The following is a 15,912-nucleotide window of genomic DNA, read 5'->3' on the forward strand; positions in this document are numbered from 1 at the left end:
AGCACCGCCCATCCCGGGAGTCAGCTTCCACCAGCAAGCTCAGCCATTGGTTCAACTGGACGCTCGTCAGGCGTTTCTGCATTCTGATTGGACGAGATTAAACGTCGTCCCCGTCGCCCAGCCACCCGATTGGTCGGTGGCTGCAATTGATAGTAGTTGCACCGGCTGAGACTACTAACTCGATGTTGGGAAATGTGTTGTGAAAGTCTGTTTCCATCCGTTATTCACGCTGCTGGCGCATGCGGCTACACTTGGCATGCTGAATGTGGACTTAAAAAATAAAAAAGAAGCCCCGTTTTAAAATAACACAGCTGAGTTTGACATGCTTACATTTTTTCACAACACACAAGAAAGAAATAATTTATTTCAGTTTTCAATGAGAAAAAAAAAAAAGTCCAGGAGCAACATGCTCACTCCAGATTGGAGGTTTGCCTGTCAGCTGTCACAGTGGGCGTAGTGGTGGCCCTACAGAAAACTCTGGAAACCACTGCTCTTCTTAGTAAAATGTAAACCCAAGGGTCCAGGACCTGATTCCAGGAGGCCAGACGCAAACCCAGAAGAGTGAATCCATCACTTGAAGCTCTGGGTCTTTGGTTCAATTGCATTATAACAATGTGGATCTGTGGAAGACATAGAGACATAGACATAGAAACACTCATGGTGATGAGGCATAGCTAGTATTGTATTATATTCTGAAGATACCTGAATAGCTACTAATAGTCTGATAGCAGTATACTCACTAGAAAGGGACTCCAGCACACACAGGAAACCACAGTGATGGCCACCAGTTGCACCATCATTTCTACATCCAACGACCAAAACAAGGAGGAAGCTGATGCAGAAGATAGGCGATGGTTGCTGCGACCTGTCGATTTCGAATTTACATTGTGGGGATTTATTCTGGCCTGCAGCAACACCACGCCACTCAGGATGTTGCAAAGCAGAGAAAGAATGAGTGCAGTCAGGCCCATACAGGAAAAGACCAAAACCAGAGTGGTGTCGGCCGCAGACTGTGGACCATGGATCGGCAAGAAACACCATGTACCTGGAATCTGGACAGTATAAGTCCCCACTTCAAAGAAAGGTAGAGCTGCAAGCACCAGTGCTAGAGAGGCTAGAAATAACACAACTCGTCGCACATGACTCACTGTAATCATAGAGGCGTGGAAAAAGGGCTTGGTGATGGCCACACAGCGCTCCACTGCCATCGCACAACCAAACAGAAGAGGGCACAGGCCAAAAAACACCATACACGCCCCAAAGATTTGACAGAATGTGGTGGGCTTCTCAGCTTGCAATTTATTCCTCTGATCCATGTGCAAATACAGAGCAAATGCACCTGGGATCACATGACCTCCAAAGTCAGCCATTAGCAGAGCCACTGTCAACAGGAGAAATGGGGCTTTAGATTGGCGTCGAAATCGAAAATGGGTGTTAGCCAGGATGCCCAGAGCAGTTAGGTTGGAGAAGGCACCACACATCATGGTGAAGCAGGACATCCCTATGTCTGAAGATCTGACGGGTGGCCAGGCGCTGCTGTTCAGCGAGGGACTTGGCTGTTCAGAGGAATTGATCTTCATGTTCTGGGGGAGGATGGATGGCGTAGGAGAGGTAGAAAATAAATTCAGGAGTGTAGACGGTGTCCTCATCCTCAGTGTTGTCTGCAGAGAATTACGGACAAAGTGTTAAAATACTTCCATTAAAAAGACGCTAATGTTTTTATGCCATCCTCCTATTCCACTCCCTTAAAGGTGTCTCAAATAAATCATAGACAATTCTTTAATGCAAAATCGTGATGCATGCTTCACTGGGCAGCTGCAAAACTGATTTACAAGTGGTCTGCCAATCACACTTGGGATTCAGACCATAATTAGAAAACTGACACTTTCCCAGGCAATAATGAAGAGGAGTGGAATAAACCCTGCCAGTGTTTTTCTTGGTCTTTGCCAATCATGCAAGTGCTTGCACATAGAAGAGCTGATGTGGAATACATTAATAGATGCATTCTTGCAAATGCAAACTTTCAAAAAAACTAGTGCAAATAGCAGATCGGGGAATTAGTAGCCTAGTCCATGTAAGGTCTTGGTCATTTGCGTCAATCCACAAAATACTGTCGATGTCTGAACCAACTAGTAGATTCCATGAGGAGAGGATTGTTGAACTTTCTACAGATTGATGTGGAAATGTGGAAGACTTGTGTCTCCTTCGCTGCTCGTATTTGGTCAGTTTGCACAACTGGCTCTTAGACCACACACTGACTGTGTCTGTTTTACAATTATTTTTCTTATAACACATTTATTTCCACTCTTCACCTCTTATAAACCTACCATGATGATTTTTTTTTTATCAGCCTTTCCCCTCTCTGAAAATGCACCATCACTGCTTCACTACTCCTCACCTAAGTATTTCCATAACCTGTTATTCCATTTCAGATGTTTATTAGGTTTTTGGCTGAGCTGTCATAATGCCATGCATAAGGTTTTGTGCATTGGTACTGGAAAAAGTAAGTGGAGATAGGCTTAAAATGTGGGATAAATTATACATTTTAAATAACTCGTGATTTAAACTAAACCTAATGTAAAACTAAACTCATAGAAAAATCTAAACAGCATTTTATTGTTTGGAATGCCTTTGTTCTGAAACTTGGTATTTGATATCGTCAAACTTCAAGCAGAACAGTGTGCCAACAGGTTAATGGATTTTCAATATCTGGAAGGATTTCAATCACAGCCCTTTCACAAGGGCACAGAAATACTGTAGACACACTCTGAGGTATGTGGATAGGATTCTTAGAGGTGGTTGTTGATTGCAAAAGGTTTCAGGAGCTGATATGTCGTTATACAAGAAGACAAGAAAGAGATCAGACCTGTAGCTAAATTTGATTTTTTTCTTTTAGTGGTCGATACCTTTCTGTTGGCAATCATCATTGACATTTGAAGGTTAAAAAAGATCATTTGGAGTTTCAGACAAAATGTCATCAACCTCTATTGCTCCTCCTTGTGCCAACACCAGTAACTCATAGCTAGTGACTAACTCAAAAGAGAAATACAGTCCTGCAGAGTGAGAGTAAATCATTGAGCAACTGTTTAATACAAATCCAGGGGTAAAACTCAGAATTGGGAGGCTGTTATCAGTAACAAAAAAATGCTTGTGTGAACGAGATCATCTATCATGGAAATTCTTAAGACCAATGCTGTGTTTCCTCAGACACCAAGGCTATGACTCAAAATCTCCTCAGGGTTTAAAAGAAAAAGAAAATCAAAAAATTCACAATTTCTCAACTGTTTCTAGCATCAGTTTAGAAAGAGTAAGGAACCCCCTGTTAATCTCAAAGTACCACCCCCTTTTTATCCACGTCTATAAGTCTTCAGAATCACAATGTGTGAACTCTTCACCTCTCATTCATATTAGAAGTAACGAAGGATCCCAGCTTTCCCAGGAATCCATCTCTGCAGCTAGTCTTTTGTAGATGTTCGGTAGCTTCTTATGTCTGTCTATGAAGTGAATTACCATTACCCTTCTTGAATAATAAATGAAACTTACCTTCGAATGACTCCAGATGAACACAGGATTGTTTTCTCCGGAAAAAAAAAAAAAAAAAGTGTCTCTCTTTGTCCTCAGAGCTATGATGTGCCACCTTCACTTATTACTTTTGGACACAATCATTTACTCTTTGCTTTGCTCTTCCTTTCTTTTTCCCATGTCTCTCTGAGAGTTTGTCTCTCTCCTTGGTCTCTCTCACTTTCTTTCTCTCTCTCTCTCTCTCCCCCTTGATCTCTCTCTGGGGGCTTGGCAGCTATTTTATCTCTTCATGCTAGACCTGCATTTTCCTTCCTCCTTTCCCTCTCTGGATGCACTCCTCCTTTCTATGCATCTCCTCTACTGATTCTTTGGACCATAAGTGATGTCATCTTATCACTTATCCCGTACTATTGATCCAGTGTGAGGTGAATACCAGCCATATTCAAAGTCAGTCGTGGCCAGTGTTATGTAACTCTATGATAAAACCCTCCTAACACAGAGATAACATGGACCACGAAGCACAGAGACAGACATCAGAGGAGTTTGGGAGATCAAGATGATTATTATTGAATAATTATCTTGCTTATTTCTGCTCTTCTTGTTGGATCAAATGAAATTGAAATTGAATCTAATACTGAATATTTTCCAGATATATTTGAGAATATTGAAGATATAAAAAACAACTTTGTTTAAAAAATGTAATATGCATCAAGTTAAAGGTTGTAAATATTTATACATTTACAGCACAATTAGATGTTTTACACAGCAGAATGTGTTTTCAGAGCTAATTAAGCTTTGTTTGCTCGTTGAATATACTGATTAGCCATCATTCTTGTGATCTGACATAAACAGGAAGGAAGAGGAGAGAAACTTCCATTTCCTCTGTATGTACTCTATCTTTCATGTAAACTGGCAGATCCTCCCCCTCCAGCATTAAGAGCTATGAAAGAGGGATTTGGGATACGAAGGTGGAAAGTAAGGAAGCACTGCATGGATACTGCTGCTGCTGCTATTCCTGCTAAAAGTGAACTTATGGCATAATGCACTTGAAAAACAATATTTAATTTATCTATTTAAAATAATTTTTGACATATTTTCAGTGGAATAATTCAAGACCAGGGGTGGGAACATGAGCTACAGTATCATAATATTTATTGAGTTTTCCAAGACAAGCATCACTCTCTCTCACACACTCTCTCTCTCTCTCTCACACACACACACACACACACACACACACACACACACACTCTCTCTCACACACACACACACACACACACACACACAAAGGTAATGTAAATAAAAGTGTAAATATAAATCTTAAGGCAGCATGAGTCCAGTGTAGAAAATGTAACAAAATTGGCAATTCAAGTTTAGAAACCTATTTGAGCTTCATATACAAAATATTTTTCTGAATGTTTTGATGTATCCAAGTTGTTACAGCATGCTGAACGGTGCAGGAATGCAGTCAAATATTAAAATATACTGAAGTAGCAAAATATACATACAATATATCTGAAATCCATCACTATTGTCCTCCTTTTTTGCTCATGGTAGCAATTTAAATACTATGAATAAAACAAAGTGCTTGTCTCTTAAAAATATCTCTCAGATCTTCTTTGTTGATTGAATAAAGTACCTGGGTGACACCAAAGGTTATATTAGATGAACCTGACAAAACAGGTCCTCTTAATCTCATCAATCATTTTGATATTTTGGTCCAAAACCACTAAAAAAAAAGAAAAAAGAAATCACATATGAAAAACTGAGGCATTTTGAGATTTCTTGTTTCTAGAATGAATTACATAATTTACCATTTGACAAATACTCCTAAGTGTTGCTATGAAAGATATTCAGGTAAGTTGATCATTAAATAAATCTGAATTATGGTCAAATTCGCTGACAAATTGCATTTTAACAGAAACCACTCACTTATATTAAATTAACAACCAACATTTCCTTTTCTATAGCTTAAAAATACAAAGACCAGCTTGTGTTAATACCGGATACTATTTACAACATTTTGCAGTAAAGCGAAAAGGGTGCATTGGCCATAGATGGGAGCACAGTGGTTGGCTGTGTGTCTGAGGCGGCAGTCTTCAGGAAACAAGTGAAGCTTTGCTCCTGATCCTCTGTTCAGCTCCTCAGATCCGAGACTCTCCAGTGTCCTGGCTGCTCTTGGTTGCCTGAGGATGATGGAAGGGGTGGAGAGGGTCAGATGAGTCACAACAGACACTGTGAACTAGGGGTATAACAGTAGCCTACACACAAGTAACGGTTGGGGGATCACGGTTTTGGTACGGGTTCTGTACAACAGACATTAATTGAATGTAAAACTAAAAACCATCTTCTGTTATAAAAGTAAAAAAAAAAAAATAGAATAAAAAATAATACAAGTGCATTAGGAGTGTTAAAACACCATTCTTTAATTCTAGAGGAAAAACACTTGCACTTGACAACTGGCAACTATTATTAAAAAAAACAAGACAAGAAACTAACATCAGTGTTGGTTTACACAGTTAATTTAGACCAGATGTCAGTTACTTTGATGATGGTTTTTTTTTGGGGGGGGGGCAGGTGTTCAAATAGATACATTTAGTAGACCTAGTAGTAGCAGACCTAAGAGACATACAAAAACATATAGAAACAAGAAGCCTGACATGCTTTTTCCTCTCGAGCAGCACACTGTGTGTGGTTAGCTGGCGCCGATAACTTGGCCGCCAGCTCACCGCCACCAGCTAACCACGCAGAGTGTGTCGCAGTCACACCCACACACACATGCACAGGATTATTTACTTTGTCAGGTCATCTTACCATACACCTGATAATGTGCATGAATATCACTGCAAAACCTATTAACTGGGCCACCAGCTGTACACCAGCACTCCCATTTTTTTTTAAATTTTCGTGTTACAGTGCGTCTGTCGGGTTTTCAGCCGTGCCCGTCTCTCGCAGCAGCAGGGGAACGTCTAGGTGGATTATGTGACCAAGGGTAGCCAGGTCATTTCATTTATCTAAATTATTATTATTATTTGTTAAACATAACACACATATGCAAAAAAAGAAACAAGAAAAAGGGGGGCAGCGACAAATGGGCACTTTGGGCATCAAGGGGCATGCACCCATCGCTCCCCCCCTTCTGCACGTGCCTGGGACAGCGTTTGTATTTGAAAGGTGTCCAACACTGAACAACCAATGAATTGTACCGATAAAGTCTCTTAATCAATCTCAATATAAATGTTATCAATGTTTAACAAAAGCATATTAAAGGGACAATGAGGAGTTTTGGAAAAGCGAAGCGTTTTCACACTACATTTATGAGCCTCCGCGCGCACCGTAAAATTCTTTGACCGGCGCAAGACAGACTCATGTTTTCATTCATCAATAATTAAAGTCAGAGGTTCAAAGAGGTTCACATACCGTCGTAGTTCTGACCATAAACGGCGATTTGGCTGCGTTATACTCATGACTGGAAGGAAACGCTGGTCGGCTCGACCAGCATTTCCGCCACCACTAATAATAACAAAATAACGATAGAGACAGAACGATATATTTATCAAAAATGGGCCCAGCATTAACAAGTGTGGGTAGCGGAGATTCATCCACATTAACGTGAGACTTTTTTATAACCGAATAGAAACTCCTCGTTGTCCCTTTAAATTCTTGATTAATTTGAATTAACCCTAATCATAACTTACATGAGCTTTGCTAGACTGGGAGTAGCCGAACTCTGAGTAGGTCTTCCTCCGAGGTGCACAGCATCTGGACAGGATGTTTCCATATTCTTCTCTCACCTAAAAAACCAGAGCACTAATTAGAATACGAATATTGACACTATAAATGTAGCTATTAGGGCTGTTTTTATTATTTATCTTAGAGAAGGGGCCACCACTGACCTGTTTAGAAAACAGGCAGTGCATGACGAAGAGCATCACTCCCTGAAGGCTGCCAAAGATGGTAAACAGGTAAGACATGACTATGGTGCCCTCGTCAAACTGGAAACATCCAAAGATCCACATGGTGCCCAAGACACACAGCTGAGCCACTGCAGTAATGGTGAACGCCCTGCAGGAGGCAACAAAGATTCATATGAGTCAATTACAGGAAAGAGAAGGGTGTTTTTTTCTCTCTCTCTTTCTCTTTTTTAGATTCTTTCTCTCTCTTTTTAGTGGGGCCACACAATTCTCACCCATACACAGTCTGTACACACATAATATAAATGTGCCTGATAGCAGGTAGATTGTAGGTGCCTGTTGAAGGTGCCTGTTGACTTACTTTATTTTCTGCAAACTGTCCAGGTCAGGGTTTAAACTTGTGAACTTCTGTGCCAACTTCCAGACGGTGATGAGAAAGAAGAAGATGTTCACCTGAAAGGTAAAATTAGTTTTTCTTAAGGCACTGGAGTCAATTATAGGAACATTATTAGCCTACTCATTGATGATTTTCCTACTTACAATGATGATGACACAGGCAGGACCAAAGAAACTCCAGATATTATCCAGGTTTAACCAGCAACTGCAAGAGAATTTAGTAAGCAGATTGTTTCAACATGACCTGTGATTCAAGCCTGAACTGAAAATAAAAGAAGATAAACACCAGGGGAGGAGAACTTACTATCTCTCATTGCCATATCCATTGGGGTTAACCAAGGCAGTGACAGCGACAATTACAGCCGGGACTCCATAGCCACCTGCCATCATGTATAGGGTTTTGAAGCTGGTGTTAAAGACCAAGACTACCATTCTGAAAAGTTGGATACCCTCCAGACACATCCAGCAAAATGCTGCCAGGAAGAAGAAATGCAGCAGCCCCGCAACCACTGCACAGCCAACCTAACACAGGAGGGAAAGAGATGAGGATGACAGCAGTGAAAAGAAGGACAAAGGATATTTTGGAAGGAGGAGAAACTACTTTCTGAATTGTTGGTTATAAATCTCCAGCACACACATAAATCATTCAGTATTTTTGCTGTTAGTCTGCATCTATTCCTGTGAATGTGTCAGAAACTTTTACTGCACTCGTCTGGACAGTGCAGGAATTTTTGACTACACAAGCTGTTTAAGTATTTACCCGATTCTCTGTACGGGAGATGCCTACGAGGAAGATAAACATGGCAATGAAGAGGCAGATGCACAGGTGCAGGTGGATGGTGGTTCTTGGGCTTTGGATGGAGCGGATGAATGAGAATGTCAGGATGCAGAAGAAGAGGCAGACTAGAGAAAGGGACAGACCCACCCAGCTGATCACCTGCAACTCAAACTTGGTCTAGAGGGAGAGAGAGAGGGAGGGAGACGGAGAGAGAGGAGTCTGTAAACTTTCAACTGTGGGAATCGTGATATGCTGTATATGATCATGTACGTGAGCAAGAGTTTTAACCTTCATGTCATAGAGTGACATGAGCACAGCAAAGCTGCTAAGATGGGTGCTGGAGCACACAGTGTATTCGGAGGTGGACTCCAGCACTTCGCAGCCACGAGAGGACCATGTCCCTCCTTTCTTTGAGGAATCCCAGAACGCACAGATGTGGGAATTATTTGACTGCAAAAGAAACAAAGACACTGGCTTAATTGGGGATAAAAGCCATTGTTGTTGTTGTAATATTTGTCTTGCAAAGGTGAATAACAATGTCACAACCCCAAAATAGCAAACTTTACCCTCTGCAGATGGTAAAATTTTATGTTAACGGGCTCTTCAAGGTGGCTTGTGTTTCTGTTGCTGACAGTGACAGTCACCACCTTGGAGTTGATCTGAAAGCTTTGATTCTTCTTTCGTTCCATCCCATCAAAGTAGCCTTCTGCATACTTCTCCAGGTTTCCATAGCTCAGCAAGGACAGCATTGTAAAGCCTGCCGCAGCAGCACAATCAATGAAACGTTAAGTCAACATTCGTTACATTCAGATCTGTCTGCTAATGACAGTGATTACAAACATATCAGTTGGGTGTGATCATTACCGGGATAATAGGCGAGCTCTCCTGCAGCTGTCTCCAATTGCATGTCCAGCTCAGCATGCTTACATGATGCATTCACAGCTCCCTTGGGTAAGTCAGCTCCCTTAAAGACCAGCACCTCCACCTCTGCATCCAGACACAAAGGTCAGCTTTTTATGAACAATCATCATCACATGTCTTTTGCAAAGACTTCAGCAAAACTAAAATCTGCCAAAAAAAACCCCCATTACATCTGCAAAAGAGTAAACCCCTTGAAAGACCACATTTGTAAATGAACCATGATGTGTCTGTGAAGGGGAATTTCTAATTAACCTGTGTGAACAGAGGATGTCTTTCTTCTTCGGGAGTTTATGGAGGGTCCAATCAGCCTCAGAACGTTCTCCACTATGTCCAGAAAGGCGGAGACCTTCCTGTTATCTTTATTTTTGAAGGGTGACCTGGACAAGAGCTCGTCAATCAGAGACAAGAGTTTCTGCAGCCACAGGAGAGGAGAGACAGCGTGGGAGAAACACAAGCATGTGCAGAGAGAGACAGGAGTCAGAGTCAGACCAAGTCAGACTTTCAGGCTGCATACCACGTCAGGTCAACATAAACAGTCTGCAAGGTTGCGCATGAACATCTGAACACCACGTGACAGAGCATGAAGGGGGGGGGGGCAGTTCCTGTTTATGCGCTGGTTATGAGGCTCTGGGAGACGTTTCCCTTATAAAGTTGCATTATAATTACATAAATAATGCAGATATACCTGTAGTAGATCCTCTCCTTGAAGCTGTGGTGGACTTTCACTCTCTGTAAGGTTCACACAGCTCTCCTTCAACTGCACTATGATATCACGTGCAACGTTAGATTTCTGATTGATTTGGTTTGGAGAGAATGAGACACAAGTATGAGACAATAGGCATTTAAACATATATTTGAATATACAGTATGTTCACCCAACTGTGTCTGGTGTGTAGTTACCTCTGTCAGATCGTTCTTATCTTCAAATATATCACAGTCTTGAGCTAAGGAAAAAACAAGATTCAATTCAATCAGTTGTTATTAGATTGATTCATTAAATGAGCTTTCTGATTATCATAGGGTTCATACTTTGAAGATACCTACTATATAATATACGTACATAATATCTACTGAACAAACTCTAATGTTGGAAAAGCGGGGTGGTGCTGTGTGTTCTTACCAGTGCAGCGAGATCCGTTAATGCCATAGTTAGTGAACCCTGCGTGGCATGCACAGTAATAGCCGCTGGTTCCATGGTGGCAGGTTCCATTTCCACAGATTGTCTTATCAATCACACAAATGTCTAAAATAAATCACAGAGAGGACAGTGGTTGTAGTGTGTGTTTCAGTCCGTTAAAATGAAACGATAAAGAGGTAGGTCCACTTTAGCCTACCCTAAATGGCTCTTTTTATTTACCTGTTTATATATAAAGCAGGACTTGGTTAAATTCTTTTGTTTATTAAATAGTCTCTCTATTTTCTTCTATACAAGTATATTGTTGTCTTACTGATTTTATGCTTTCTAAGTAATTACTTATTTTACTTTCATGATCATATTCATCATTATTGCATCACATTTCATGTTAATGTTTTGACGTTTTTGAGTTTACGTTGAGTTTAACATGTTTTTGTTGATTTTATGCCTTTTCATGTGAAGCACTTGGTGCAGGTCATTTCTTGGTTACATGGTTGTTGAAAAGTTACTGTACAAAATGACACAATGACTCATACCTTATCACGTCATCATAGCCTTACCTTCACATTTCTCGTCATTTCCAGTGAAGTCAGATTTGCCAGATTTCAGTCTAAAGCCAGCATTGCAGCTGCACTTATAACCTCCTGGTGTTTTCATCATGCATTTTGCATTCTGACCACAAATGTCTTCCTTTTGACATTCATTAGTAACTGTAAGAGGAGGAAGAACATATTTAAGATCATCTGAACACTTCACACCTTGAAAACAGGAACACAAATCATGTGTCGGTGAAGCGCACCATAACCTTATATGGTATTTTTTTTCACTGAGGGCACTAATAATCATCTTTCCTCTACATCCATTGTAGCCCACTCCATTACTACGGTTAAATCCATTACAACAATCACAACTCTAATTTCCAATTTTATTTCTACAGACTTTCCGCCCCCTCCACTGGTACCAGTAGCTACTCACAGGTAGGGGTGGTATTATGCAAATTTGAAAACTAATGACATCATTGAATGACAACTGATGGAACAGCTTGTAAAACCACATGGATTTCAACGTCGGGAACCTGCAACATATTTTTTGGGGGGCCGGAAGGCAAGCTAAACACCCAAATATATAATTGATAAATATATAAATTGCTTCAAAAAGTTATATTTCCATAATATGTCCCGTTTAACACAAAATTTCAAATTCAAATAATAGCTACAAGTATGAAAAGTATCTGCCATGATGAGTAAATATCAAAGATGACTTACCAACACAGGTGACACCGTCATCAAACTTAAAATTTTCAACATTCTTCGATGGCGTGAAACCTTCATTACACTCGCAGTAGTAGCTGCCGTTTGTGTTGTGGCATATGGCATTTGGTTGACACGGTCCACGAGGACCAGGATGATCAGGATCATTACACTCATCCAGATCTGAATAAAGCAAAATGGAACATGCAAAGGATGGATGAAGGATAGTGTGATTCAACAGAATATGTATAACTGAAAATGTATTTCAACTAAGAATATCTAGATATTGAGACATTGAGAAATGTTGAGAAAATAACAAATCTTAAGTCCAATTTTTAAATGATTTTGCACAGAAATCATTCAACATTTAGCAAAGTATTTCTGGTACAAAGATATGCAAACAAGGACAAATGTGTGAGATAAGTTTGTTTTTCATACCAACGCATTTTCTTTTCCTATTCGTTTGAAATCCAAGGGGACATTCGTCCGTTGACAGGGCTGTGAAGACACAGCTGCACAGAGCTGAAAAAGCAAGCAGGTAAGTCATTCCGTTCATCACTTTCTAATCACAACGCAACTTCTGAGTGTATATTCAATCACCACCACCACCACCACCAAACACCACCAAACTCTGCACTGAACACCAGAAATGTTCAGAGTTTTAAAAATATATTACGGTAAATGCCCTCAATTCATGTCTCTCATTTCCTGAAATTGTTCTAACAGCATCTGCTCCATTCAAAATTCAAAGCCAACAACATATGGGTGTCTGGAGAACTCTGCTTCCTTTGAGTGAGGAAACATCAGTTGGCATAGCGCAAGCACAAAATAGCATTGCAACCTCTGGTGGGAAACTGCAGTCACTCCTTTGTGGTTGCCTGATAGACACCAGATGTGTGTATGCACATGGAAACAGAAGGAAAGTACAGTAAATTTTTATCTTAATCTTGGAATAAATGTTATTCCAAGTAATATTATTTCTTATTTTACTTATAAAAGTCATCAAGGTAAGTCAACAAACATATTAAAGGGTTGTCAGATAATAAGTTTTCTCTCTGGAAACATGAAATGATGATTTGAATGAATCTTCGGGTAAAGGTTAAAAAAAAAACTGGCTTGTGATCATGACATTATAAAATGTTTCAGTGAATTGCTGTGTTGTTACTTGTTACTTTGTACCATGGCAACGCATACTGTTTCTTGCTCTAAGCAGATGTGTGTGCTGTGAACCATTGGGTGACAACTGTGATGAGGTCATGGTGTATAAATATAACTTTAAAAGCAGAAGAACAGGGGTCTTCTGTGTAGCAGGACACAGATTTTTGAAGAAGAGAGAAAAGCTGCTTTGGTCAAAAACACACTCTCTTCTCCACACAGGGAACAGCAAAGACCTTCAAGTTAATGTCTAACATTTTGAGTGTCTCACCATAATATTTTAATATTAAGTTCACTGACAGATCTTTTCTCAATGTAATGTCATTAAACAAAGTCATAAAAATTGAATTTAGAAATAGATGTTTTTTTTTTTATAAAACCAACATAATATTTTGTATTTCTAATAGTACAATATTATGTATATGATATATATCCTTGCGCATGCCGTTTACCTTGCCTGCCTTGTCTGTACCTATCACCATATACTGTATATGGTATAGAAAAATCCTCACTGCTAAATAACTAAGTTGTAAAACTACCTTGCAATAAATCTGATGCTGAAAACCTTTTTGTAGGCTACTGCGCATAACATACTGTATAAAGTCTTCTAACAACAGATGTTTTTCCATTTCTGCCACTGTGCAAATGGTTGACAGATGTGACTCACCAAGTATCAGGATGCTCCACCTGCCTGCCATGGTAGGAGGGAAACACTGTCCACGGTCCACTGTCAGTATAAGGAAAATTAAAACATCCAAAACATAAACCGTCTCTTCTCTTCTCAACTTTTTCCAAAGTTGTTTCTATGACTCATGTGACTTGAGGAAAAAATTGCTACACCAGTGGCTGATACCAGCTAATAAAACATAGTAAAAAAGCAGGATTCAGTCGTCTCTCTTCTCATACAAAGCCCTCTCCTTTCTCTCTGTCTCTGCCTTCCACACCCCTTTGAATCTTCATCTGCTCTCAGCTGAGTTCACATTCTGTGATGACGTGATTTTCTGGGAGGGGTTACACTCTCTTTCTGAATTACAGCCACAGAGGTTATTGCAGTCACAAATGGTTTCTGTGTTACTTTTGAGGGACTTCCCTTAAAAAAGTAACTTCTTGCATAAAATTATACGCCCATTTCTGTCTTTCTCTTACTCAATTTTAGCAAATTTTACTGTATCTCTCTGCTGGGTTGGATTCGGTGGGAAAGGGATAGAGAAGGGGTCAAGAGGAGTTTAGACAGCGAGAATGGTCATTGTTTTACAGGCTGGTGTACCCTCCCATAGTCAGTAGTAGCACGCAGCCTGCAAACTATGGCGATGACATGTATATGGCTTTTGCCTCAGACTACATCAGCCTGAGACAATGTAACAATGGTAACCATTTTGAGCTTCATTTCGAAAGAAAGAAATACAGATACATATACAAAGTACATATAAAGTATATATATATATATATATATATATATATATATATATATATATATGTACTTTGTTTCTTGTTTTCATAATGTTCTTGTACCCTATATATATATATATATATATATATATATAAAAGAACATTATGTTCTTAAGCTAATCACAGATTTACAGTATAATGCTCAGTATGGTTGTGTCACAGGATGCTGCCCCCGTCACTTGTCACTTATTCACTCTTACTCACTGGTGTGTGTGTATGTGTATGTGTGTGTGGGGGGTGGTGGTGGTGTTGGTGTTAAAAGTGTGCGGAAATGCTGACACTGTAGACGCCTATAAGAGCAGCATAATGGAACAAAACTAATTGTGAAATTTTTAGCAAAGTGTTTTGTTTCCAATACACAGTGACAAGGTCATTTTCCATTCTGATCTTGTTGCATTATTTCACACTTCTAAACAATAAGGCAGGCTCTGGGCATTTCAGGCATGGGGGCATGTAGGTGACAGACGACAGGCTTTCAGGGACTGGCAGTGCATGGCAGTGCATGGCTGTGCCACGGTGCATGCTCACAGAGGGACCCTAAAATAGACTAACATTAGCAGGACATGTGTCTTTAAATAGGCCTTTAGGCCATTTGATACAGTAATGTAGCTTTTAGTCTTTCATGTCAGTCTCTGTGTAGCTGAGCAGTGGAGCAGACATTAGAGGATGATACTTTGCTTAGATAAAAAACAAAAAGGAAACACGCACTATACTGATGCACAAGTGTGAAGACAGGAAGTCGGCAGTATTTCTAAAGACAATTTCCGGTATGGCAAAAATGAAACATGCAGTAACACCAGAAATAAACACAGCAAGCACCACTCTTATACACCACTAATTTACTGCACAATAAGCAAAAATGACCTTTTCACTCTAGCAAACAAGGTTGCAGTGCATTATGTCCCGTGTAAGGTGGGTGCTGATTCTGAATGCCCTTTTCATTGGAGGGAGCTTGAGTCCACACAGCACACACTGTAATAAATAATCCAGGAATGTAGTGGCACAAATAAAATACATAGTACTGTGCTCTTTTCACAATGACTCACAATGAAATGAATAATTCTTAATATGCAAGTATGTACTGGTAAGTCATACATAAAGGCAACAAAATGCAGCTTTTTATTGGTAGCTTTATTAGAAGTGTCTGAAAATGAATGATAAATAAAGTGGACTAGTAGTGTGTGGCCTAAAATGATGCCACTGACCAAGACATAAAGGCCACATTTAACTCAGAGTCAGACTATGTGCAGTAAATTTTTTGGGTGGAGGGTATGTGGTCACTCCCTAGTCAATGCTGCGCTGAGTTTGATGAATCATTGCATGATAAGTGATGACGCCAGAACCCAGATGATATCTCCTCTGTACATACTCATTACTTAAACAGTGAAAGTGTTC

The 15,912-nt window shown here is 40.0% G+C and overlaps 2 protein-coding genes across 3 annotated transcripts; both read right to left on the reverse strand.

Moving 5' to 3' along the window:
* On the reverse strand, positions 1-3,723 carry ptger1c (prostaglandin E receptor 1c (subtype EP1)). 2 transcript variants are annotated; one of them, XM_085784001.1, is made up of 3 exons: positions 3,544-3,723; positions 741-1,661; positions 1-620 (listed from the first exon to the last, which is right to left on the reverse strand). In XM_085784001.1, exons 2-3 carry the CDS (start codon positions 1,647-1,649, stop codon positions 411-413), a joined length of 1,119 nt encoding a protein of 372 aa, XP_085640127.1. In that variant the 5' UTR covers positions 1,650-1,661; positions 3,544-3,723; the 3' UTR covers positions 1-410. The 2 variants fall into 2 exon arrangements, with proteins under 2 accessions (XP_085640127.1, XP_085640126.1); XM_085784000.1 differs by lacking the exon at positions 3,544-3,723 and having other exon boundaries at positions 741-1,791.
* A 934-nt stretch (positions 3,724-4,657) lies between these two features.
* adgre5a (adhesion G protein-coupled receptor E5a) lies at positions 4,658-14,018 on the reverse strand. The gene is made up of 18 exons (XM_085784002.1): positions 13,736-14,018; positions 12,352-12,435; positions 11,929-12,096; positions 11,224-11,373; positions 10,649-10,771; positions 10,429-10,472; positions 10,214-10,318; positions 9,781-9,940; positions 9,472-9,594; positions 9,174-9,364; positions 8,896-9,057; positions 8,590-8,784; positions 8,134-8,351; positions 7,974-8,034; positions 7,795-7,886; positions 7,416-7,584; positions 7,218-7,313; positions 4,658-5,705 (listed from the first exon to the last, which is right to left on the reverse strand). Exons 1-18 carry the CDS (start codon positions 13,764-13,766, stop codon positions 5,664-5,666), a joined length of 2,214 nt encoding a protein of 737 aa, XP_085640128.1. The 5' UTR covers positions 13,767-14,018; the 3' UTR covers positions 4,658-5,663.
* Positions 14,019-15,912: the final 1,894 nt, after the last annotated feature.

Source organism: Trachurus japonicus, chromosome 8 (assembly GCF_045865225.1).
Source record: "Trachurus japonicus isolate A0001 chromosome 8, Traja_1.0".
Classification (NCBI taxonomy): Eukaryota; Metazoa; Chordata; class Actinopteri; order Carangiformes; family Carangidae; genus Trachurus; species Trachurus japonicus.